Source organism: Stegostoma tigrinum, chromosome 37 (genome assembly GCF_030684315.1).
Source record: "Stegostoma tigrinum isolate sSteTig4 chromosome 37, sSteTig4.hap1, whole genome shotgun sequence".
Lineage (NCBI taxonomy): Eukaryota > Metazoa > Chordata > Chondrichthyes > Orectolobiformes > Stegostomatidae > Stegostoma > Stegostoma tigrinum.
In genome coordinates, this window is record NC_081390.1 from 4,785,436 (window position 1) to 4,811,710 (window position 26,275).

Here is a 26,275-nt window from a genome sequence, read left to right on the forward strand (position 1 = left end):
AGGTTTCCGAGGATGCTTGAAGATATTTAGGATCCAACATTTTGGAGGGGACTGTGAACCGTGAGCTGCTGGGGTCTTTCTTTTTTGCCTCAGAACGGTTTCTAGAAAGGAAACTGCAACAACTTTCCCTGCCTTTCTCTTGGTTCGTGATAACAGCTTTTAAAGAGCCACCAAGTGGAAAAAGTTTGCACAATCATTAATTGCCCGTTGCATCATCTCGCCAAGTGTGCTTCCAAAACAAAACCCCTCCGGGCTGGACCGTCCCCTTTCACCCTCCCCCTCTGTATCCATCAATCAGATCCAGCTCTCCAACAGGTCTGTCCAAAAGCAACATTGTCGGGGGGAGATCCCACCCTTAAATGTTACAAACGATTAGCAACAAGTAAGAAGAAATAGATACGGCTGATCAAGTACAGTTGGCTAGGGTGTGATTGACTGGGTACTGAGTGTCATGTGCTGCCTGGGTCGTTTACAGTAAATCAATGTCCTGGCTTTCAGTGGGTCAGTCTCTTGCCCCCTCCTCCCTGCTCACTTTGAACCTCACATGGTGCTAGTAACATTTCCCTTGGCCTTATAAAGGAACCACCGGAGCTCACTACAGCCAGACTTTGGACGCAGGAGATCAGGGACTTTCCTTGTCCCCCACCATCCCCTAACTTGAAGGGAAGCAGAGAACTGTACGAACATCCACCAGCATTTCCAACTCGTCAAACATGAGTCGACCGCTGAATGGAATCCATGACAACGCCGTACACGATGAAAGGACCTTCATGTTCACGTCAGAATCTGTGGGAGAGGGACATCCTGGTAAGTCAGAGCACAGAGGGGGCTTGCATTTCTGTAGCACCCTTCGGGACGCCCCCACAGCGCTGCCAAGTGAAATGCAGTCTCAAGGTGGGAAATGTAGCAGCCAGTTGGTGCACGCAAGATCCAAAGTGATCGTGACTGAATAACTTGTTTTTTTATGGAGGGGGGATCTTATTGGTTGAGGGATAAATACTGATCTTTGGACACTTACCCTGCTCTTTTTTGAAATAATACCAGAGGATCTTTAATGTCCAGCTGCAGAAGCAGGCAGAATCTCTGTTTATGTCCTTTTTAGAAAAGACAGTGTCCCTGACACTGCTGCACTCTCTCTGCACTGCTCTGGGAGTGAAGTTTGAGAGAGTCTGCTGGTAGTAGTTACAACGTGAGACAGTAGTGCTCGAAACGTGGAGTGGGTGAAGCAGGGGGTGCACAAGTGAGAAGATATGTTATGAGCCTTGGTCATTTTGGGGTTTGGTTAATGAGGGGAACCCAGCTTTCCGTTGGTAGGAAGTGGGGTGCCTGTGTGACAGTGGTTAAGAGAATAATGTAGAGAAGCAGACCAGTGCATTTGGCCGATTTTATGTAGGTATGGAAATGTGGGGATAAGGTAACAATCTCAGCAGTGGGGTGCCAGAGGTGGAATTTTTTTGTGTAAAGGTGCTGTACAAGTCAGTTATTCCCAAATGACTTGTGGTGATAAAATAGTTTGACTTCAGTCAGTGTTGTTCTGAGAGGCAAACCACACATTGATTTGAAATTTAGTTCATTTTGGTGCTGGGGTTTGAGGAATGAATGTTTGTCCAGATGCTGAGAGAAATCTTCCTTGTGATGTGCTGCCCCTGCCCAATGGGTGGCATCTCTGGTTGATGTCTCACCTCAAAGTCAGTGATTCCAGCACCAGACAATCCCAATGAACACAATTTGTCAATTAGCACTCCGAGGTTTAATTATCTGAGCGTATGACAACTGAAACAACCCCTGTTTTTGTGTTTTGGGGGGCTTTGGACTGATGGCCTTGCACTCTGCCTAGAGATAGTGGCTAGGAATATCCTGAGTGCTCTCCAACATGGACTGTCATAACATCAGCAATGGATCACCAGAAAATGTTGTGCAATGGTTTTGGGACCCTGAAGCAACCTTGCAATAATGTCACAGTGTAGTGTGCAGCTGAGCATAAATGGAACAGTGTGAGCAGAATTGAAACTTTGGGAGAATCAAGTGGGCATGAAACGTTAAAGTTCATTAGTCCTTGCCTAACATATCTATAAGATCAGAGCTTGATATGTTTACTATCATGTACAGCAGTATTTAGAATTAATTTTATATTACATACTGTTATTTTGAAGTTGTTGACTTTGTCTTATCCTTAACTAGTGTGTCTAGAACACAAACTCTCTCCATATGGCGAGAAACTTAAGAGAAATCAGGCCATTCCCATTCCTTGTTTTATTTCTCTCACTCCAAACCTGAACAATTTGTTTCCCAGTTGCCCTTCCTTGCAATGCCAAATAGTTTTGGGGGCTCTTTGGCAGATCATTCCACTTGCACCATCTCTTTACTTGGTGGGGATAGTCTGGGGAAGGCTGCCTGCATTTGCCACAGCTTTGCTCATTCTGGGTGAGATCTACCCACCAAGTAGAAACCTCTAGGATTCGGCTGCACAACCTGTAGTGGAATAAGAGTTATAGACTTCCAATCCCACTGATATACCACCTTACCCATAGAACTTGGTGGGTAACTGTCATTCCATTCAGTGTTAGAAAGCAGTGAACACTGACTCTCTGACTTTCCTCTATCAGTTTCCTAAGAGGGACAAAGTATTTGGTAGATATGCCCCCTTTTATATTATTGATCAATTCTTGCAAAAATAATTTGCAGGGTATATGTATAATTGGCTGGCCCTACATCTACTGCATATTTCCCCCCCCCCCCCCCCCAAACTCTTCTCAAAGGTAGATTTCTTGAACTACTGCAGTCAATGTGTTGTGACCATGCCCACTGTTCTGAGGGAGTTCCATGATTTTGACCAGTGACAGTGAAGGAATAGCAATATATTTCCAAGTCAGAATGCTTTGAGATTTGGAGGGCTCTCTGCAGAAGGTGCTGTTCCCATGTCTCTGCTGCCCTTGTCCTTATAAATTGTAGCAGTTGCAGATTTGGAAGCTGCTGCCAATTTTGGCTACAGAAGTACAATGTGCTTGGGTCTTAGGATTTCAAGAGTTCTCCATCCCACTTACATTTCTTTAGAGGTGAAGATTTGAAATGATGCGGGCCTCTAACCCTTTTATCCACAGAGAATCTGGATGTTTAGAAAGATGGGCTCACTTTGTTTTATGTTCGCAGTAGCAGGTTTCTCTTGTTGCACTCAGTTGAGGTGCAAAAATTAATCCCTAATAATTGAATGTTATAGTTCCTCAAGTTGAGAGTTCAAAACAAATTCATTTCTCTGAATGCCCCACTCCTATTTCATAGGCAGGGTCAATTTTCCTCCTCTGCTCAGAATATGCCTACAAAATCTTCTTATCAGAAACCTAATTTTATGTCCTATAACCAGAGGATTTATTTCCACTTGGCCTCATATGTAGTCTTTGATGGTTGGACCAACAGTTTTAGTATCACCCATCCACATACCAGCTTGATAAGATTGATCTTTTCATGCTCATTTTCTGGATTTCGTCTCTGCAGCGGCAACGTTGGTGAATGTTATTTGTGGAACAGGATTTTTAAATTGTTGGAGCAGTGCAACCATTAACCACAAGAAGGATCATTTCTCATTAGGAAGAGACCATATGTGAAGATTAACCGAAGGTCCTTTGTAATTCCAATATACTTCAGCAAGAAAGAAAAGGTCACCTGACCTCTCGACTCCATTTTCTCAACAATAAAGTGACTTTTTGGGTTTACTTTTCAGTAGTTCACATTTAAGTGACAAGCCTGCAATGTACAATCATGGCAAAGATGCATTTGAAGAGACTGCCATCACTAAGGCACTTGGGGGAGTTAGGCAATAGGTTTGGATCTTTCTACCATCACTCTCTCACTTAAAAATGAACTTTTAAATAAAGAACCAGCTGACCAGCTCTTCCATGTTGCAATGTATCTCTATCATACCCTGGAGAAGTGAAACTTTGCACCCAAATGATTTTAATGTTTACCCCCCCCCCCTGTCATCCCCTTACCATCTTTGTTCAATGCAAGGGATGAAGGCACTTGCCTCCACAGCATTGTAATTTTATTTGGAATGTATCAATAGTTGTGAAGTTGTTGACTAGTTTAGCACTTATTTCCTAGCCTGATTAGTGGTTTAAATGATCAGATACTACAACTGGCAATGACCAGTCTCCTTACTTACCAGTCAGAAAATCTATATTCAAGTCCCACCTGGAGATATGTCATAACATGTACAAACAGGTTGATTAAGCATTAAGATTTTCCTTGGAAGAAAATAGTGCGGGATAAAAGGTCATAAATTTAGTGCTAGCATTTTGTGGCATCTTAACCTATGCAATCCGTTCTTAACCATTTTATCACTCTGCACTCCCTCCAAGGCTAATCTTTCCTGAGCGTACTGTCTGAAGGAGGAACTTGATGTGTAAGTTCTGAAAAAAGAGTGGAGAATGACATGCATGAGGAAAACAGGAATGGTGGGTTCCAGGGAACAGGGGTCTCTCAATCCCTCTGAATACCCAGTCGCTGCAGGCAATCTCTTTTCCTGGAATGATCCTGAGTACGATTTTCACTGACAGATGTAACACAAGACAATCCTAGGAACACCCAGCTGTGCCCATTCCCCACTCTACAGTGAGCAGTTAGAAGTAGGCCATTCAGCTCATTGACTCTGCTCTGACATTCAATGAGATCATGGTTGCTCTGATAATCTTCAATTCTATTTTCCTGATATATCCCATTTCCATCCTTTGCCCCCCCCCCGCCATAACTCCTGATTCCCTTCCTGATTAAAAATCTGTCGATCTGTCTTTAACAGACCGAATACCCAACCTTGACAGCCCATTGCAGTGAAGAGTTCTAGGGATTCACTATCCACAGAAAATATTCCTTCTCCTTTCTACTTTAGATACGAGCCTTTACTGTAACCTACTCATCTCCTGTCCCCTGCCCTGGAATTTTAAAGCAGAGTCCCAAGTGTGAAATTGCAAGGGTAGGTGGTGAAGGGGGAGGGGGGGGGGGGGGGTCCTAACTTGTAACCCAAGTGTCAGAAAAAACATATTTCTGAGGGCAGGGAATCTGGTTCCATTTTCAAAGCCTATCACTAGTCCTGGAGATTGGGGGGAGGGGGGCTGGAATTTTGCAGCCTTTACCTGCAATCTAGTACATAGAACATTACAGTACAGGCCCTTCAGCCCTCGATGTTGTGCCGACCTGTCATACCGATCTGCAGCCCATCTAACCTACACAATTCCATGTACGTCCATACGCTTATCCATATTCCATGTATGTCCATATGCTTATCCAGTTGCCAGTCAGTGTGCCAGCCACGCAGCGAGAACTGACACTGGTATCAATACGTGGGAGTGCAACTCAATCAATCCTGGAGTGTCTCACACAGGAAGAACGTGGAACAGTTTGTCAAGAGGCAGCACAGCATGATCTCAAGACTGTAGATCTGAGTTGGATGAGAAATCTTATAGACATCACCTTGGCATCGACCTTGGCATAGGCTGTCAATTTTTGTTGTTGCTGCTCGTGATTTAAGTGTCTTGCCTTCTGCCACCTGGGACTCTGAAGGCAGATTTGTTAATGTGAAATACTGGGAATGCTGCCCTCTAATACCCAACTGTCCTAGGAATTCCCTGAAGAGAATCACCAACTTTTCTAAAACTGTTAGGTGACTTTCTGCTCATCATCATGACAGCTGATAGCAGCCTAACACTGTCACCTCTCAGCAGAGAGTGGGCATAGCTACGTTTCAAAGTCACAGGGTCTCACACTGGGGTGAGCTGTGCTCTTTACTGACAGTGTAATCCCAGTACAATCTGCATTCTTATTCCCATCCCACGATAAGCACCAATACTGAGGTGGAGGATAGTCCCATGTACATCAGTCGCCCTACTGCAATCAGATCCCAATAGTCAAGTCAACGTCAGCCAACACCCTCCCTATCACTGTTCTGCATCTGGAAACAGCAGCTCTGGCTGATTCTTTCTCAGCATATGCATTCCAGAGGTGCTGCAATGTCTCCAAATAAAAATGTTCATTTACATAGCATTTTGTGTGTCAGTCATCCCAAGACACTTTATGATCAACCAAGTAGACTGTGAAGCTGTTGTAAAGGCAAACACAGTGGCTAATTCACAAAGAGGAATGGTGAGTCTGTTCCTGATGTTTGGTAAGGGCTGGCTATTGGCCAGTTTACTAGAGAAAGTCACCCATCCCATCGCCCAACTCTTCTTTGATTTAATGACAGGGGAATTGTGGTATGGTAGTCAGCTCATTTTAGATGAGAATGTGGGTTCAATTCCCTCTACAGCAACCAGTGAAATTGAATTTGAATTATCATAGGGTTTAAAATCTGGTCTCTACAATAGTGACTGGCAATTTGTAGCAAAGGTTCACGCAGCTGATACAGGGGATGACCGTACTGTTCTATGAGGAGAGATTAGTTTGACTGGGCCTGTATTCACTAGAGTTCAGATGGATAAGGCAGGATCTGAGTGACAAGTGTAAAACTCTAACAAGATGGACAGACTTGATTCAGGGAGGATGATCCCACTGGTTGGGGAGTCTAGAACAAGGGATCATAGTCTCAGGAGACAAGGTAGACCATTTAGGTCTGAGATGAGGATTTATCTCTTCAGTGGTTGACCCATCACATGCTCTACCACACAAGGTTGTGGAGGCCAGGTCACTGAATATGCTGAATGAAGAAATTAGTGGTTTTTTAAAAAAGATCTTCAATGCACCGACAGGTGTGGAGTGACACTGGGAATATGGTATTGAAACAGAGGATCAGCCAAGATCATACAGAATGGCAAAGCAGGGTTAAAGGTTTCTGGTTTTGCTGCTTCTACAAAGCTTACAGGAGAGGTGATTAATTATAGATCCAAGGAATTGTTTTCTGCACCCAAGTTTGAATCCCACCATGGTAGATGGTGGAATTTGAACCTCATTAAAAATTTGAAATTAAACAGTTGAAAGAAACTGTTATGAATGTCAGGGAAAAACTCATTGGGTTCAATTATCACCTTTTTTAAGGAAGGTGACTGCTATCTTTACCTGGAATGACTTCAATGTCATTACAGACCCACAGCAACTTGGCTGAATCTTAACTGCCTGCCAAGGATAAGGGACAATAATAAATGCTAGTCTGGCCAATGATGCTCACGTCCCAAGTAGGAATATTTTTTAAACTACTTCCACAGACACTATCTGCTTCAGGGATTGCTTGTTCGTTAGCACTACTGCCTCACAGCACCAGGGACCCAGGTTCAAATTCACTCCTGGGCGACTGTGGTGTTTGCACATTTCCCTGTCTCTGTATTAGTCAGCCTTTCATAACCTTCCTCCTCTTTTCTCCATGGCTCATTCTACATCTCAGACCTCAGGACATTCCAAAGTCAAAGTCACGTACACAAATTCACTTTGTTGCTGCTGATAATACAACATTTCTCTTCCTCAGATAAAATCTGTGACCAGATCAGTGACGCTGTGCTGGATGCCCATCTTAAACAGGACCCTGATGCTAAGGTTGCCTGTGGTGAGTGAACTGTCATTGAGTCTGCAGCAATGTGATGTTCTCAGCCATTTGACTGCTGGACCCAGGAACGATTGGAGATGAATTATCTGACAGCAACAGGAATAAATTAACTCATCACCATCACCAAAGAGGTTAAAATTCATTGGCAAAACCAAGTCTGAGAGGTGATTTGATTGAAATCTTTCAAATACCCAGGGGCTTAACTTGTTAAGCATAGATGTTGTTTCTCAACTGGAGACAAATCCAAAGTTCAGTCCCATGAATATGATAGTTATCAGTAAACCCAACAGGGATCATATTAGAAGTTTCTCTATCAGAGTGATGAGTCTGTATAGCTTGCTATCACAAGAAATGGTTTAGATGAAAAGCAGAAGAATTTAAGCGAGAAGGTACATAAGGCTGTGAGAGGGAAAATAATAATTTCATTGGTGAGGTGAAGATAATAGGAAGTTCACTTTGAACATTAACACCAGCATGTGCCTTTAGGGCCTAATGACCTGTTTTTCAGTGGTTAATTCTCATCTACAGAGATGTCCTGGAGCATACATAACTGGCATCCAACAACGACAACCATCTTGATTTGTGCCACATGATTCAAACCAATGGCAAGACATACCCCCACCCCAGCCCCGATTCCCACTGATTCCAGTTTTGCTAGGGCTCCTTTGATAAGCCACCCTTATCAGCATCCCTTGGCATCTTCTAAACATTGATAATTTTGGATCTGAGGATCCAGCAAAAATGAGGTCCGATTTACTGGATGGAACTTGTGAAGTGTAATAAAATGAAAAGGATTGTGGAATGCAATTGATTACCATCTGTGCTCTGATTAGAAAACCACTTTACTGAACTTAGCAATTAACAAACATTCTCCAGAATTCAGCCAATTAAACCAAAATTCCACATAATTTCAATGGTCTCACCTACAGACCAGAATAGGGAGCATACTCAGAAGCTGCAGTGAGATATTTTGGAGCACACTGCAGGTTTCCTTCTGTACCATCACCATATTCTTTGTGGCTATGGTTAATGTTGGTTCCAGATGCTGGAAATGGCAAGTGCTTCAGTTTCCACCTCCCCACAAGTAGCAGAATAAAATGCCTCCTAATCTGACAGTGGCTTTTACACTCATTGTCACTTCCCTCCTGTGTTCCACAGAGACTGTCTGCAAGACTGGGATGGTGCTGTTATGTGGGGAGATCACCTCTCGTGCCTTTGTTGATTACCAGAAGGTGGTGAGAGACACAATACAGTACATTGGATATGACAATTCCACTAAAGGTTAGTGAAAAGTCCCATGGTGTCAATTTGTTTAAATTAAAAGATCAACACCTTGCATTGCATTAAGCAGGAACTACCATGTTAAAAGCCTCCCCATTTCAATTCTCATAATATATTTTGAACTATTTTACAAAGTAATTTGACACTGAATCTATCCAATGACTAACCACTTTGGGAACTAGCCAAAAGCATTATCAGTTTGCTCGCTTTCTCTGCTTACCATGCAGAGCTTAGCCAGATGTTCCCAGGCAGTGAAAACTGTTGTGCAAGTCATCATTCTTCACACGAGCCCAGACCACTGCAGGGTTTCACAACAAACTCTCTCTCCTGTCCCAGTGTTGATTACTGTCCAGTTGGTGCTTTCCACATGGTTTGTTGATGGTGTTCAGGTTGAATAAACTCCTGGTGGTGCTTTGACTAAATGTATCATCGCTGCTGAGATGTAGTAACTCAGCACAAAGCTCCTAGTATAGATCCATTACATGGCATTAGTGGCAATTTCTCACCACCCAAAATCTGTAAACTTGCCCTCCAACACCAGAACAGCCTTAACCCAAAGGAGCACTAAGACTGCACACTGACACAGCCAGGAGAAATCCTTACTCCTGTCTCATCCCTTCCCTCACTAACATATACTTAAAACAATCTGCACATTTAATGGTAACAGTCCTCAACTTGCTGACACAGGTGTAAACCCTAACCTTATAGCTCCACCATCTTCCAAACAATCCCTGCCAGATATCTTGACAAATTGAACTATCCTACACATGGAGAATGTGTTCATTATTCATAAAACAGTTACGGGCTTTCTCAATTCATATGGCCTGGAATTTCATGTGAGCTTATTAAAATCTTGCTCCCTCGTTTTCACTTCAGCTTAAACTTCTTGCGATTTGCACCAATAAAATAACTCTCATCATGGCACAAGCAATATAGCAAACAGAAAAAGCGCTGGCGAAACTCAGCAGGTCTGACAATGCCCGTGGACAGAAATAAGGCTCATGTATTGAGTCTGGTATGACTCCACTTCAGAACCACTGTTTCAGAATCAACAGCATTTTGCTTTTTGTAATCATTGGTGAGGTTCTGAGTGCTGCCGTGTTCCAGGATTGGCCACTGCTGCAGTGAGTGGGAAGGCAAAGAGAAATGGAAAATCTCCTCTTTAGGATTCCAGACTCTGTGCTATATGCTCTTTGCTGTGTGAGATGTGTATCTGTTGCTGGGCTCTCACTGCCTTTTGCTGTGTACAGGCTTTGACTACAAGACCTGCAATGTGCTGGTTGCCTTGGAGCAGCAGTCACCTGACATTGCACAGGGAGTCCATCTAGACAGACACGAAGATGACATTGGCGCCGGAGACCAGGTGTGTTAATGGCCATCACCATTGTGTGTGTGTGAGAGAGACCACCACATCAAGGCCCCTCTCCGTCCCAATCCAGTGTGCACTCTGAGTCAACCACCAGAGCATTGTATCTGTGACAAAACACTGACTGTCGTGAAGAATCAAGGATCTTGGGAGTATAGAGTCTCTCCTTATTGGAACACCATGTGCTTGTACTCAGTCCATCTCACTTGTTTAGCTTCAAAGCACACAGCAAGTAGCCTTTTCAAGTCCAACTCACAAATAACAAACTCCCAGCAGGTACATTATTTCTGGATTCAAATCCAAAGCTTCCCCCCCTAAGTTGAAATCAACTTTTGCTTTTAGCCTTATGGACTCCTGCAGTTGGAGCTGTTGAGAATTGGTTTAGAGAAGCTGGTAAGCCCTGCCTTTTTAAAATCAAGCTGGCACTGATTCCGCCTGAGAACAGAGGATAAATGGCTCAGACTGCCTTGGGCCTCAAACTGGCAGCCTGTGTAAAATAGTATCTAAGAAGGGACCACAAACTTTCCATTTTACACCCATGAGCAAAAGGCAACAATTATCAAAAAACCTCTTGCTCCAAATCAGAGATACTGGCCACGAAGCTGATATTTTGCTCAAATATTATCATTGCTGATAGTGTTGAGCGCAATGGCAGTATGTTAGTGATGCTGTCTATGCTTAAAATAGAAAATTGTGCCATTTAATACAGATGGTGCCAGCCTTGCTGTTCAACAGGTCAGATCACAGTTTTCAGCTCCTACTCATAGACATGAATGTAAACTGACACTCCGACTACAGCTCTGAGGGAATGCTACTCTGTAGAAAGCCCTACCTTTCTGAAGGAGCAATAAACCAAAACTCATTTTAGCTAGTCAGGAGGGGCATGCAAAACTAATTCAGTGTTGTCACTTGGAGCAGGGGAGGGGGAAGTTGGGAAGGGTGTCCTGGCTGATAAAGAATCACTAAAATTATGAGTCACTCTGTCACATTTGTTTTTATTTTGAAAGCTTGCTGTGCATATGTTGGCTACCGCTTTGCAAAAACGACTTCATTCTGAAAGTGCCGTGTTGGCTGCTGCAGAGTGCTTTGGGACATATTGTCGTTGTGAAAGATGTCATATAAATATAATCCTTCTTATTTTGAATTCCAAAGTTAGCACACAATTCGCCAAACTGAGGCAGTGCCATCTGTCGCACATTGTGACAATAAATTTCACAAACAATGCCTGACTGTCTATCAGTGTACAATCGCACTGGGTAGTGCAAAACTGCCCAAACAAAATGTTGTGAGCCCACATGGGCACAGTCTCTTGGTATCAAACAGGCAGATTATTAATACTGTATCTTCTAAATAAATTGGGGGCCAACACAAGGTCTCTCTTGGATTTTCTGCTGAGATGGCTCTGAGGTCCCGGATTTCAAGAGATGCAAAATGCTGACAGTTGCTAATGTGTCATGTTCCGTGTTCACTACAATCTCCTGTCTCCAAGTAACAGCTGGCTCCTGGTTTGTTAGCAGTGCTGAAGCCGGATTAACTATTGCATCAGTCACGGTTGTGATTCTAAGTAGTAGCAACAGTGCTGTCGGATCAGGTTGCTGTAAAACTAGACTGGGAGGCTGTTTGAATGGAATATTTCTGATTGTTGCTCAGGATTATTTGATTGCACTTTCTCTTATCAGCTAAGGGCTTTTGAGTCCATCTGATTTTTGGAGTATGGTGAGACTGAAAATCCAACTGCCAACTAACAGAGCCAGAAAACAATCTTTTAAAGGCGTCAGATACAACAGTGGACAATCCCAACATCTTTCCCCTGGAACCCCAATACAGATAATCATTGTGTCCTAAAGGAATATACATGACTGTATCTTCTCCCTCGCTGTCTGTCAGGACATTTGAATGAACCCCCAGACAATTTTGTACCACACCCCACCCCACCCAGCACCACCAATAATGCCAGCCCCCACCTGTCTATTTTGTAAGAACCAAAACAGTAACGCACCCATTCGCAGCTCATTAAGTAGGCCAGGGGTACCACTGTTAGCCTGGTTCCTTGGCTCAAGGAATCTATTCAGCTCATAGCCAAAGTGTGGCAGGAACTGAAAGACAGCTTTGGATATTAGCTAGAGATTTCCATTAAATCAAACCTGCCTTTGGCTAAGCAATGTGCATGATCAGTACGTTTATACACAGAAATGCAACTTGGGGGGGGCGGCCAGCACGGTGTATCTGAAAGACTCCAACATTGCAGGATAGCTGAACAAACATATGTATGCTAAAGAATCAACAACCATTGCAGCTAAAGCTATACTCTCACTTCCAACTAACTGCTGGTTACAAGCTGCTTTGCAGTCTGGTCACTGACATCATTTGCATAATCTTTTAAAGTGATATCACAGCAGAGCACAACCACAAGAACGTCAAGGGTGAGTAGTGAACAAATGGGACAGTGAGAGATCTCTGAAAGACAGATTCTGTGAAATTCAGGGCACACATGGGAACCGTATAAAACTATCCCATTAACTCCAGGGAAGCCTTAACAGTACAGACAGCATCTGAGGAGAAAGAAACAATGATGCTGAAACAAAAGCAGAATTTGCTGGAAAACCTCAGCAGGTCTGGCAACATCTGTGGAGAGAAATCAGTTAATGTTTCGGGACAAGTGACCCTTCTTCAGAACTGATAGTAGCTACGAAAAGTTGGTTTTCATGCAGAAGGTATGGTAGAGGAAGGGTGTAAGGAGTAAACGATAGGTGGAGATACAGCCCAAACAGAAAGAGCACTTGAACAGAGAAAGGATTGGATATCGGTCAGCTTAGGAGAATGATTGGCTGCTAATGGCTATTATTAGTGGCTAACAATGGGTAGTGTGTAATAAGTGAGATAACAAGGCCTGGCGTGTGGACTTTGGGGTAAGGACATGGGAGAAGGTGCCTCAAGCTCTAAATCTGTGAACTCGGGAGGTATGGTTAGTAAGTTTGCAGATGACACCAAAACTGGTGTAGTGGACAGTGAAGGAGGTTACCTCAGAGTTCAACAGACCTTGATCAAATTGGCCAGGGAGTGGCAGATGGCATTGAATTTAGAAAAATGAGGTGTTGCATTTTGGAACAGTAAATCAAGGAAGGACTTACAATGGGGAGTGTCACTGAATAAAGAGACCTTGGAGTGCAGGTCCATAGTTCCTTGAAAGTGGAGTCATAGATAGATAGATAGATAGAATAGTGAAGGCAGCATACGGTCTGCTGGTTTTAATGGTCAGTGCATTGAGCATAGGAGTTGGGATTTCATATTGCGTCAATACAGGACATTGGTGAGGCCACTTTTGGAATACTACATTCAATTCTGGTCTCCCTGCTATAAGAAGGATGTTGTGAAACCTGAAAGAGTTCAGGAAAGATGTTACTAGGGTTTGAGCCACAGGGAGAGGCTATTTCCCCAGACTGTCAGAGCTGAGCTTTTTAAAAAGTCATGAGGGGCATAGACAGGGAGAACAGACAAGGTCTTTTTCCTGGAGTAGGGGAGTAAAAGAACTAGACGGCAGAGGTTTAAGGTGAGAGTGGAGAGATTTAAAAAGGAACCTAAGTGGCAACATTTTCATTCAGATAGTGGTGCATATGTGGAATGAGCTGCCAGAGGAAATGGTGGAGGCTGGTACAATTACAACATTTAAAAGGCATCTGGATGGATATACAAATAGGAGGAGTATAAAGTGATACAGGCCAAATACTGGCAAGCAGGACTAGAGTAATTTAAGGTATCTGGTCAGCATAGACAAGTTGGGCCAAAGGGTCTGTTTCCATACTGTACAGCTCTATGCTGAACTCCAATAGACTCCAGAAGACTGTAGAGTTCACAAATGGAAGAGACAGGTGACAGCAAACTTTCATCAATAATTAAGATTGTCAAAAGGTTCAACATTATTTCCATTTGCAGAGAAAAAAAATTAGGGACAGTCAACGTAAGAGAATCACTACAAGATCAAACAGAGAATTCAGATGTTATCTCTCCCGACACAGCACTGAAAATCTGGAATCACTAGGAGTGACTGTATAAATATATTGAAGGCAAAGTTAAATAAACAGATGAGGAAGAAAGGAATGGAGAAATAGGTGGACAGAATAAAGCTATGTGGAGCTCAAAAAACTGCTCGACACCATATGGTTTGAGTGTAAATTCAGTCGTGTTCGTGAGGCAGGAATCTAGCCTAGAGTTTTACAGCTGTAGAAGATTAGGTTTTTCCATTTGTGCCACTGTACAAATTGTACTAGGAACAAAGTTGCTGGAAAAGGTAGCAGGAACAAAAAAGAGAGTTAACGTTCGGATCCGGAGACACTTGCTCAGAAACGTACCAGGACGAATCGGTCTCCAATGCGCCCCTATCATAGTCATAGGCAATGATATACGAAAGATGGAGGCCAGTCTATCATGTGTGCTGATATCCCAGAGCTCACTGATCTAAGTCACGGGTGTTCCAGGGCCAAGGAGGGATGGCCCAGTCCAGTTGGGGGGAAAAAGGCAAATCGAGTCCTTTCGTTTTCTAAACGTGTTTGTGCCCCGTTCTCAGGGCCTGATGTTCGGATACGCTACCGATGAGACAGAAGAGTGCATGCCGCTAACCATTATCCTCGCTCACCAGCTCAACGCTAAGATGGCCCAGCTCCGCCGTGACGGAACACTCCCATGGCTCAGGCCTGACTCGAAGACCCAGGTACATGACGCTTACCCGCGAGCTTCTGCAGGGCCGGCGGAGGCTTATGGGCCAGGTGTGCAGTCCTCCAGCGCTGGCCCTGCCCATTCCGGCGCCGGGAGCCCGCCTCCCTGCACTAGCCCCGCCCCGCAATAGCCTGGCCCACCAAACCATGTTAATAAAATGTGAGATAATGGGAACTGCAGATGCTGGAGAATTCCAAGATAATAAAATGTGAGGCTGGATGAACACAGCAGGCCAAGCAGCATCTCAGGAGCACCAAACCATGTTCCTGGCCCCTGCCCTTGGAGTCAGTCTTTGAGGTTTACAGCATGGAAACAGGATCATGACCCCACCCCCGAGCACCAAACCATCATCTCCAATACAATCCATGACCTCATCATCTCAGGGGACCTCCCACCCACAGCCTCCAACCTTATTGTTCCCCAACCCCACACAGCCCGTTTCTATCTCGTTCCCAAAATCCACAAACCTGCCTGCCCTGGTTGACCCATTGTCTCAGCCTATTCCTGCCCCACCGAACTCATCTCCACCTATCTGGACTCCGTTTTCTCCCCTTTGGCCCATGAACTCCCTACCTACGTCCGTGACACCACCCACACCCTCCACCTCCTCCAGAACTTCCAATTCCCTGGCCCCCAACACCTCATTTTCACCATGGACGTCCAGTCCCTATACACCTGTATTCTTCCTGTCCCGCAGGCCCAACCAGTCCCACTCCACCGACACCCTCATCCGCCCAGCCGAACTCATCCTCACCCTCACCCTCAACAACTTCTCTTTCAATTCCTCCCACTTCCTACAGACAAAGGGGGCAGCCATCGGTACCTGCATGGGCCACAAGCTATGCCTGCCTCTTTGTAGGTTATGTGGAACAGTCCCTCTTCCGCATCTACACAGACCCCAAACCCCACCTGTTCCTCCATTACATTGATGACTGTATCAGCGCCGCCTCTTGCTCCCCAGAGGAGCTCAAACAGTTCATCCACTTCACTAACACCTTCCACCCCAACCTCAAGTTCACCTGGGCCATCTCCAACACACCCCTCACGTTCCTGGACCCCACAATCTCCATCTCAGGTAACCAGCTAAAAACTGATGTCCATTTCAAGCCCACCGACTCCCACAGCTACCTAGAACACTCCTCCTCCCACCCACCCTCCTGCAAAAATTCCATCCCCTATTCCCAATTCTTCCGCCTCCACTGCATCTGCTCCCAGGATGAGGCATTCCACTCCCTCACATCCCAGATGTCCACGTTCTTCAAGGACCGCAACTTTCCCCCCATGAGAATGCCCTTGACCACGTCTCCTGCATTTCCCGCAACACATCCCTCACACCCTGCCCCCACCACAACCACCCCAAGAGGATCCCCCTCATTCTCACACACCACCCCACCAATCTCCAGATACAACGCATCATCCTCCGACACTTGCGCCATCTACAATCCGACCCCACCACCCAAGACATTTTTCCATCCCCACCCTTGTCTGCCTTCCGGAGAGACCACTCTCTCCGTGACTCCCTTGTCCGCTCCACACTCCCCTCCAACCCCACCACACCTGGCACCTTCCTTTGCAACCGCAGGAAGTGCTACACTTGAACCCTCACCCCCATCCCAGGCCCCAAGATGACTTTCCATCTTAAGCAGATGTTCACCTGCACATCTGCCAATGTGGTATACTGTATCCACTGTACCTGGTGTGGCTTCCTTTTCATTGGGGAAACCAAGCGGAGGCTTGGGGACCGTTTTGCAGAACACCTCCGCTCAGTTCGCAATAAACAACTGCACCTCCCAGTCGTGAACCATTTTAACTCCCCCTCCCATTCCTCGACGACTTGTCCATCATGGGCCTCCTGCAGTGCCACAATGGTGCCACCCGAAGGTTGCAGGAACAGCATCTCATATTCTGCTTGGGAACCCTGCAGCCCAATCTTATCATTGTGGACTTCATCAGCTTCAAAATCTTCCCTTCCCCCACTGCATCCCAAAACCAGCCCAGCTCATCCCCTCCCCGCCACTGCATCCCAAAGCCAGCCCAGCCTGTCCCCGCCTCCCTAACCTGTTCTTCCTCTCACCTATCCCTTCCTCCCACCTCAAGCCGCACCTCCATTTCCTACCTACTAACCTCATCCCGCCTCCTTGACCTGTCCGTCTTCCCTGGACTGACCTATCCCCTCCCTACCTCCTCACCTATACTCTCCTCTCCACCTATCTTCTTTTCTCTCCATCTTCAGTCTGCCTCCCCCCTCCCCTCCCTATTTATTCCAGAACCCTCACCCATCTCCCTCTCTGATGAAGGGTCTAGGCCCGAAACGTCAGCTTTTGTGCTCCTGAGATGCTGCTTGACCTGCTGTGTTCATCCAGCTTCACACGTTGTTACCTTCGGCCCAACTTGTCTGTACCGCCCAGTTTTCACAACTTAAATTAATCCCATTTGCCTCTGTTTCACCTCAATACCTGTTCCATCCATGTACCTGTCTAAATGTTTCTTAAATGACCAAATTGTACTCACCCGTACCACTACCTCTTATAACCCATTCCAGAGACTCATCACCCATTGTGCGAATAAAATATTGCCCCTTTGGACCATTTTGTATCTCTCCCCTCTCACCTAAACCTATACCGTCTCGATTTAGATTCCCCTACCGTGGGGAAAAGCTGTTGGCTATCTAACTTATCCATGCCTCTCATGATTTTATTCACCTCTGTTAGATCACCCTTCAGTTACCTATGCTCCAGGGAAAGAAGTCCCAGCCTTCAGCCTCTCCTTTATAACACAAACTTTCCAGTCCAGGTAGCGTCCTAGTAAACACCTTCTGCACTCTTCCTAGTTTAATAATATCCTTTCTATAGTATGGCAACCTGAACTGCACACAGTACTCTAAGTGTAGCCCCACTAACGTCTTATACAGCTGTGACATGGCAACCCAGCTTCTATACTCACTGTTGTGACTGATGAAAGCAACTATGCCAAAAGCCGCCTTCACCGCCCTGGCTACATGTGACTCCACTTTCAAGGAGCCACAAACTCGTACCCCGAGATTTCTTTGTTCTATACACACTGCAGGGCCCTAACATTGTGTAAGTCCTGCCTAGGTTTGACCTACTAATTTCCAACACCATGCATTTCTCTAAATTAAACTGCATCTGCCATTCCTCAGCCCATTGGCCCAGTTGATCCAAGATCTCGCTGTATTCCCAAAAAGCCTTTTTCAATGTCCACACTACTGTCAACATTGGTATCATCTGCAAACTTGCTAACCATATGTCATAAATTCTCATCCAAATCGTTAGCCCCCCCCCCACCCCCGACCCCACGATTTCCATGCACTTGTCCTCACCCATCGCTGCACCAGGCCCCATCCATTCCTGGGGCTGACCAGACTGCTGCTTTCTCCCCTCTCCCTCTCTATCTCGCTGTCTCTTTCTGCAGGTGACAGTCCAGTACAGCCAGGAGAATGGGATCGTTGTCCCGACTCGTGTGCACACTATCGTTATCTCTGTGCAACACGAAGAAGATGTGACGGTGGACGAAATGCGAAGTGCCTTGAAGAAGCTGGTGGTTGATGCCGTGGTGCCCAGCAAGTACCTGGATGATAAAACTGTGTATCACCTCCAGCCCAGCGGGAGGTTTGTCATTGGAGGACCCCAGGTTGGTCTAAAGAACGTAATGTGGGCAGTTTTTTAATTCATTCATGGGACGAGGGTGTCACTGCCTGGGCAGCATTTCTGATGAAGGGTCTAGGCCCAAAACATCAGCTTTTGTGCTTCACTATCGGCCATGGTGGGATTTGAACCCATGTCACCAAAGCTTGGCCTGGGATTTTTGATTGAGAGTCCAATGACATTACCATTGAACCACAACCAAATGTAACAAAAGTGTTCAAACACTTAAGGAATATTGACTGAATTGACAGAGGGAAACTGTTTCCAGTGGCAGGAGGGTCAATAACCCGAGGACACAGATTGACAAATGATCATGGAGGAGGTTAAAATAAATGTTTTATGTAGTGGGTTATTTAATCTGCACTGTCTGTAATGGTGGTGGAAGAAGATTCAAGGGTCAAGTTGAAAACAGGAATTAGGTAAATACATGAAAAGGAAAAATTTATAAAACACTGGGGAAAGAGTAAGCATGCTGGACTAATTGAAGAATATGCAATGGGCCAAATGTCTACCATCTGTGATAAACACAGATTCCAAGCCAATCTGCTCAGCCTGACTTTGCCAATTTAAATCACACTTGCAGCTGGGATTACACCATTGCAGTCTAAGTGTGATCTCCAGAGGAGCGTGTGGGAAGGACCTGATCTCTGAACCAAGAGAGATTTAGAGAGTTAGAACTGAGGTGTGACAATGACCCACCCCTAAAATAGACATTGAATGCATCAAAATATGAACCATTAAACAGCTCTTGTGCTTTTTATATTACAACATACAGCATAGTAACAGGCCATTGGGCCCAGTCGGTTTATGCTAGTTTTTATGCACCATGTAATCCCCGTCTTATTTTGTTTCCAACAATCAATGTATCCTTTTGTCCCTTGCACTTATCAAGCTTCCTGTGGATTGCGTCAATGTTGTTCACCTCAGTCAACCATTCCTTGTGCTAGTGAGGGGCTGAATGGTCTACACCTATTTTCTATGCTACTATGTTCCAAGCCATTGTCCATGTCAAGACTCCTGTCCATGTCTCCTGATTTCCTTATTAGTTACCATCTTATATTTAAGGTCCCAAGTCTCGGAAATGGAATCAGTGTTTTAATACTAAGCCTATCGAAGAATTTCATAATTTGAAAGAGCTCTGGCCAGTCAGCCCTCAGCTGCATCAACTATCCTTGTGATGGGGGCAGATCTCACCAAGTGTCTTGTGTTTGGATTGTTTTAGGGTGATGCTGGAGTCACTGGGCGGAAGATCATTGTGGACACGTACGGGGGATGGGGAGCTCATGGTGGTGGTGCCTTTTCGGGAAAGGACTACACAAAGGTTGACCGCTCAGCAGCCTACGCTGCTCGCTGGGTGGCCAAATCCCTCGTGAAGGCTGGCCTTTGCAAACGTGTCTTGGTGCAGGTGAGGACCAAGTGACATAAAGACTCCGGTGTGGGAATGAATGATGTGAGACTTGGAGTCGCTTATTACCTCTGTGAATTAATTCCGCTTTCCCGTCTAACGAAGGCTGTTGTTAGTCTTACTTTGAACAGATTCCTGCCTCCACTCAATTAATGCAGTCATACCATATGACCATGGTGAACTACGGAGAATCAACATAGAGTACTGTCACTTCAATACCATGTGGGTTTGGCTGATGAGGGGAATTTGGCTCATTAACTGGGCTGCATTGGGCTTTAAAGAGTAAACATCATTGGTAGTCTCAAAAACTCCCTTTCTATAATGCTTGTTAGATCTGTGATATTTGCATTGTTTAGAGTCTGTGTTTCCAAGTGTTTTTTTTCACAGGATGTGGACTTCACTGGCAAGGCCAGTATTTGTTCTCCATCCCTATTTGCCCTTGGAGTGAGGAGGCTGTTTTAGAGTCAACTACTTTCCCACCAGCTTGGAGTCACATGGAGGCTCCTCCTTGTAAGGAGAGCAGATTTCCTTCTCGAAAGACTCTCTCTCTGTTGACCAGATAGATTTCTACCATAATTGATGTAATTAAAACAAGGTTTCCATTCCAGATTTTAACCCATGAAATTCCACCAGCTGCTGCAGTGGGATATGTCTCAGAGATTTAACCTGGACGTCTGGATTGTGAGTCCAGTCACACTGCCACTAGCCTAGAGTCGTACCCTAGAGAGCCCTCACTGGGAGCTAATGGGCAGAAAATAGTAACCATGAGAGGGTAGTCATAGAGCCATACAGGATGGAAACAGACTCTTCAGTCCACACCAACATAATTCCAAACTAAGCAAGCCCCACCCACCTACTCTGATCCATATCTCTCCAAACCTTTCCTATTCATGTACTTACCTAAATGTCTTTTAATCCTGTAACTGTACACATATTCACCACTTCCTCTGGAAGTTCATTCCACACACGAACCACTCTCTGTGTAAAAACTTGTCCCTCGTCTTTTTTTTTAAATCTCTCTCCTCTCACCTTAAATATGCCCCATAGCCTTGGAAAGTCCCATTCTGGGAGAAAGGCCACATACTGTTAACCCTGTCTATACTGTTCATGAATTTATAAACCTCTGTAAGGTCACCTCTTAACTCCCTGCATTCCAGTGGAACAAGTCCTAGCCTATCCAGCCTTTCTTTATAACTCAAACCTTCCCTATCCAGCAACATCCTGGTAAATCCCTTCTGAGCTGTCTCCAGCTTAATAATATTCAGACACTTTCACCTGAATTGTTGCTGTCCTTGTCCTGTAGGCACTTGCAGAATTTCATCAATTAAGAAATTCCAGGATTTTGTAACAGTAGCAATGAGAAGAATGGAGTTGCACATGAAAATCAGGATGGGTGTGAGTTAGCGGAAATGTTCACAAACGTACAAGGTTGTAATGTATTATGGATGTGTGGCTGGAAGTGAGTACATTAATGTGCTTCTGATTATCCATGAGTGTGTCTGAGAACCTTGGTGCGTGTATGTGTGTGTAATTCTGTGCGTGTGCATGTGCATAGGTGTTTGTGCTTGCCTGTGATTGCCTAAGCCAACACCAGCAGTTGTTACGCTTGCTCTTCTGTTTTGGGATGGTTTTTAACTGTGTCATGTGTCAGCTGCAATGAAGCAGCTTTCTTGAGCCAAAACTCATCGCTGTAAATTTTCCAGGTTGCCTATGCCATCGGAGTCGCTGAGCCACTGTCTATCTCTGTTTTCTCGTATGGAACCTCACAAATAGGCGACAAAGCATTGATGGAAATTGTGAAAAAGAACTTCGACCTTCGACCCGGAATGATTGTCAGGTAAAAATAAGCTTCCGCCTTCGGTTCTGGGATTGATGGGTGAGGACTGATAACCATTCTCCTCAGTAGTTTGATGCAGTGTTCTGGTGATGGATAGAATTTTTATTGTGAGGCACTACAAGTATAGTTCCATGGAAAAGCCTGCCCTATCCTGACCCCTCCCTGATGTGTACAGCCGGTCCTTGAGCTTGGATCTGTAAAATGTTTCCTGGAGTTCAGAAAGGAATCGGCCTGCAGTTTGAGGCTATCCTTGTAGATGACATTGCTTCCATGCAGGATAACTAGCAAATCTGTGACATGAACTCCAGTTGGCAGAACATAGAATAGTACAGCACAGCACAGGCCCTTCGGCCCACAATGTTGTGCCTAACTTATCCTAAACCTAATGTCTATCTAACCTCCACCCCTACCTTATATTATCACCCCAATGCCTATCTAGTAGCCACTTAAGTGCCCCTAATGAGGGCGACTCCACTACCCTCTCTGGCAATGCATTCCACGCCCCTACCACTCTGAGTAAAGAACCTACCTCTGATGTTTCCCCTATATCTACCTACACTCTATCTATGGCCCCTCGTAACAGCTGGTTCACAAGGAACGCATCTCTTGACACTAGACCTCCCACTGCCTCATCCAGTTTAACAGCTTACCTTCCTTCATCCTTGGGCCAAGATGGGGGCTGACGTTAGCCAAGGCTAAGATCTGGGATAACCTTTAGTCAAGACCGGAATCAGGAGGCTTTTGCCAGATCACTGTGTTCCAGGAGCTGGATCCAGACTGGGGATATTTGCTGGGACCAGGATGAATGCAGATGAAATTTGATAATATTATAAGGGAGGGGGAGGATGCAACAGAGAGAGAATAGTTTTAAATCTGAATTGAAAGGAATACTTAGTTCACTGTGATCAGAGAAAACTCTATATCACAGAGGTAATGAATTTCTTACAATTGAATGTGGAATCTCTGATTTAAGTCTGCGTAGATTCAGGAGCTATTATAATTACAAAAATAATTGATCTTATTGTAATGAACATAGTTAGCTTGCTCCACCACTCAATACAGTAATGGCATAGGATGACATCGTGGCTCAGTGTTTAGCTCTGCTGCCTTACAGCACCAGGATCCAGGTTTGATTCCACCCTCCGGTTTCTGTACAAACTCCACACAGCTATTCTCCCCATGCCTGCATGGGTTGCCTCCGGTGGTCCAGTTTCCTCCCAAGATGTGCAGATTAGATGAATTGGGAACTGCAGGGTTACAAAGAAAGGGTAGCGGCCTGATTGGAGGGTTCAGTATGGATTAGATAGGCCAAATGGCCTGCTCCCATGCTGTAGGGATTCTATAATTTGATGAATGGCTGATCTGGTTATGGTGTCGTCTCCACCTTCCCTCCTACCCCATTGATGTTTTGACTCCCTTATCAGTTATTATAAAGCAAGCCCTTGAGAAGTTATCAGCGTACAATAAGTACATTTGGAAAAATCCTTGAAACAATACCATGACAATAAGAAAAAGAGGCTAGGCTTCAAATGGGGTAAAGACAAAGTTCACTCTCACATCGGAAAAATCTCAAATCTTTTAGAAAAAGTTGAGTGTCTGTTTTCTTCAGAGATCAAAAAGATAATCCTGTGTGGATGAACTGAGAAGGCATCTTGGCAGGGAAATGGCGTAAGGTGAATTGGTCATTCGGAGAGCTTACCTAGGCAGGATGAGCTGAATGGCCTCCTCCTGTGCTGTAACTGGGCTGTTGTTTGTATCTGTTTTTGTGATTCTGTATCAAAACAAAAAAAAATGTTTCCTTTTCCAGGGACCTCAACTTGAAGAAACCAATCTACCAAAAAACAGCTTGCTACGGCCATTTTGGCAGGAGTGAATTTCCTTGGGAAGTGGCCAAGAAGCTGAATTACTAATGTGTCCTGGCCTCGTATCCCGAAACTGCCACTGCTGCTGCCCATTGCAGTGACCTACAGTGCGGCACTTTGTCCTGAAATTCTGTGATAAAACTGGCTTCGGCCTGTCCGCATCAAATCCTTGTCTCCAGGAGGGACCAAATCACAATTTGTGGGGAGAATTTAATCATCAGCAACAATGCCACGTTGGGGAAGACTGGCCTCTGCTTTCCTGGGAGAATTCCATTATTCTTTACATTGCTGTCATTTTACAGAAACATAACCGGCTCCTTTTTCTGCCATAGGGAAAGGCCAGCACCAGGGTTCCACCGTCTGTATGCTATCTTCACTTCACTACCTCCGAGCCTGGTGACGTGGGACAAAACCCAAAACTGAACCACAAGTGACCAAAATGGTGGATGCTCATGCCTTGCTGTGAGTTAGTTTCCCCGAGGTGGAGTGTTGAGGTGAATAGCTGCACCTGACTGCCAACGGCATTTCAATTCTGTTCTCCTTCATCACCCCATCTCACATGACAAGGGGAATGTTTCCCTCTATTCTGCGCCCATGAGCTGGAATTACTGTAGGCTGGAATTTGTCATTTTCAGTTACCTGGACATCCTCGGCAGTATACCCACTTGGGTTAGTAATCTTGGGATCAAATCTCGCCTCCTCTCCCCGCCTGACAGAACATGTAAAGAAAACATAACCTTTTTTAAAAGTTATGTTTTAAAGTAGCAATCAGTGACTTAAAATGCATAGGAACACGCAAAGTTGAAGCAAAGGGAGGACATTCAGCCCCTCCATCATTCGGTGGAATCTCGGCTGAATAATTGTGAGTTTAACTTTCCAGCGCGTCCCCAGTATCCTGAACCTGGCCAGCTATGTGTTAAAAATATTCAGTGATCGTGCCTCCACTGTTCTCTGGGAAAGAAAATTCCAAGGACTCGCACATCTCCGGGAGGAAAAAAGAATTCTTCCTCATTTTAATCCTAAAAATGGAGACCCCCTGATTTCAAAACACTGACACCCAACCCCCCACTCTTACCTTCACCTCAGTTCTAGCCTCTCCCACAAGGAGAAACATGCTTTCAGAATCATCTCGATAATTCCTCTATGCTTCAATAAGATCAGCTCTCATTCCTCTAACTCCTGGTTACCTACATGCTTTCTGACCACAGTCCTCACTCTACAGCTTAAACAACATATTTCAAGTGAACCAGTCATACCTCCATGAAAGCAGATGGACAGCCCCTCTCTGTCTAACTGTGTGGAGTACATGTTTCTTAAACTCATCATGAATTACTCTGGTCTCTCTGGTTCTACACTTTGTTTTTTTTTCTCAAGTTTAACTTTTAACTGATCACACAGTGGGGGAGAGAAAAAGCAGTCTCACTTTGAGACAGGCTGTTTTGCGAATTTTCAGGTCATGAATTATGCTGCAAAAACAGGACAAATCAACTCCAGTTTTGGTGTTTTGTTCCCTTGCAGTGTCAGTCTTGGATCAGAGCTAACACTCCCTCACTGCTTAATTGCAGGGCTAGGGCTCACTCCAGAGGCTTGAGCATATCATCCATTCAGTAGTGAGGGAGAGGCAATATCCTTTGACCTTTAACACCAGACCCTGTCTGGTCACTGAGGTGGGCATCAAAAGACCACATGGCAGAACTCAGAGAGCAGTTGGGGTGCTTTTTGGTGTTCCAACCAATATTTTTCCCTCAACCAATATTGTAATTTTGGTCATTATCTCATTGCTATTTGTAATTGCTGCATTTCCTATATTACACATTCAAAATTGGTTGGGACAAAACATGTTGGGACATCCTATGGACATAAATAGGACAAAGAAAAACAATCTCTTTCTTATTATCTTAATCTACAAAGAAAATACAACCTGTTGCTTTGTGATTTTCCCATTCTTCTTATTTTGTTCATTATTTAATGTTAATTTATATTCAGGCTGAATCTAATTCATCTTCTAATGCCTCTAATCCCCTAACAATTTCCTTTTGCCTGTTTCCATTTTGGTGTGTTTACCATTTTAAAAAAAAAGAATTTTGATTTATTTCTGAACTGATATTGATAGTGCAAAGGAGAAACAGTAGTCTGTTATATTGCAGCAGTGGCTAAATCAGTCTGTGATTTAATTCAAAGCTCCAAAGTCATTCAAAGCATTTGAAAATTAAGTTTTGTATCAATGTGCCTGGTACCCAGATGTGTGGTGCTGTGAAATGCTTGAGGGATTTGACTGCGGGGGAGCTGTGCACCCCATAGAATTTTCCAAATAAATGGACAGAAAACTCAGTTGGGTCCTTGGATCTCCATGTCCCCATTCTCACTGCTCAAAGTTCTGTGGCAGGATCTCTCCTTAGCAAAAAACCCACATCGTAAGGCTTCACTTTATATATCAAAACAAAATTTGCATCTTGCAGGAAAGGATCCCTCAAGCCTTTTATCTTGCCTTAATCAGGACAAACACAAAAATACCAAATTTCCCACAATCACAGCAGTTTATACCACAGCAAAAGAAGGTGCTGATTGGTTGACTAATCAATTCTAATTGGCTAAGACATTGCCGTGGAGAAAACAAAGGATCG

The 26,275-nt window shown here is 44.6% G+C and overlaps 1 protein-coding gene across 1 annotated transcript; it reads left to right on the forward strand.

Moving 5' to 3' along the window:
- Positions 1 to 382: 382 nt before the first annotated feature.
- LOC125467622 (S-adenosylmethionine synthase-like) lies at positions 383 to 25,982 on the forward strand. The gene is made up of 9 exons (XM_048563737.2): positions 383 to 807; positions 7,445 to 7,522; positions 8,681 to 8,803; positions 10,054 to 10,166; positions 14,734 to 14,877; positions 18,315 to 18,533; positions 19,770 to 19,952; positions 21,656 to 21,789; positions 23,597 to 25,982. Exons 1-9 carry the CDS (start codon positions 714 to 716, stop codon positions 23,697 to 23,699), a joined length of 1,191 nt encoding a protein of 396 aa, XP_048419694.1. The 5' UTR covers positions 383 to 713; the 3' UTR covers positions 23,700 to 25,982.
- Positions 25,983 to 26,275: the final 293 nt, after the last annotated feature.

Excerpts from the sequence above, each read along its gene's own strand:
- LOC125467622 (XM_048563737.2), top strand. The coding sequence starts at position 714 with ATGAGTCGACCGCTGAATGGAATCCATGACAACGCCGTACACGATGAA. Across the intron at positions 14,878-18,314 it reads GGCCTGACTCGAAGACCCAG|GTGACAGTCCAGTACAGCCA; the intron begins GTACATGACGCT and ends CTCTTTCTGCAG. Across the intron at positions 18,534-19,769 it reads TTGTCATTGGAGGACCCCAG|GGTGATGCTGGAGTCACTGG; the intron begins GTTGGTCTAAAG and ends GGATTGTTTTAG.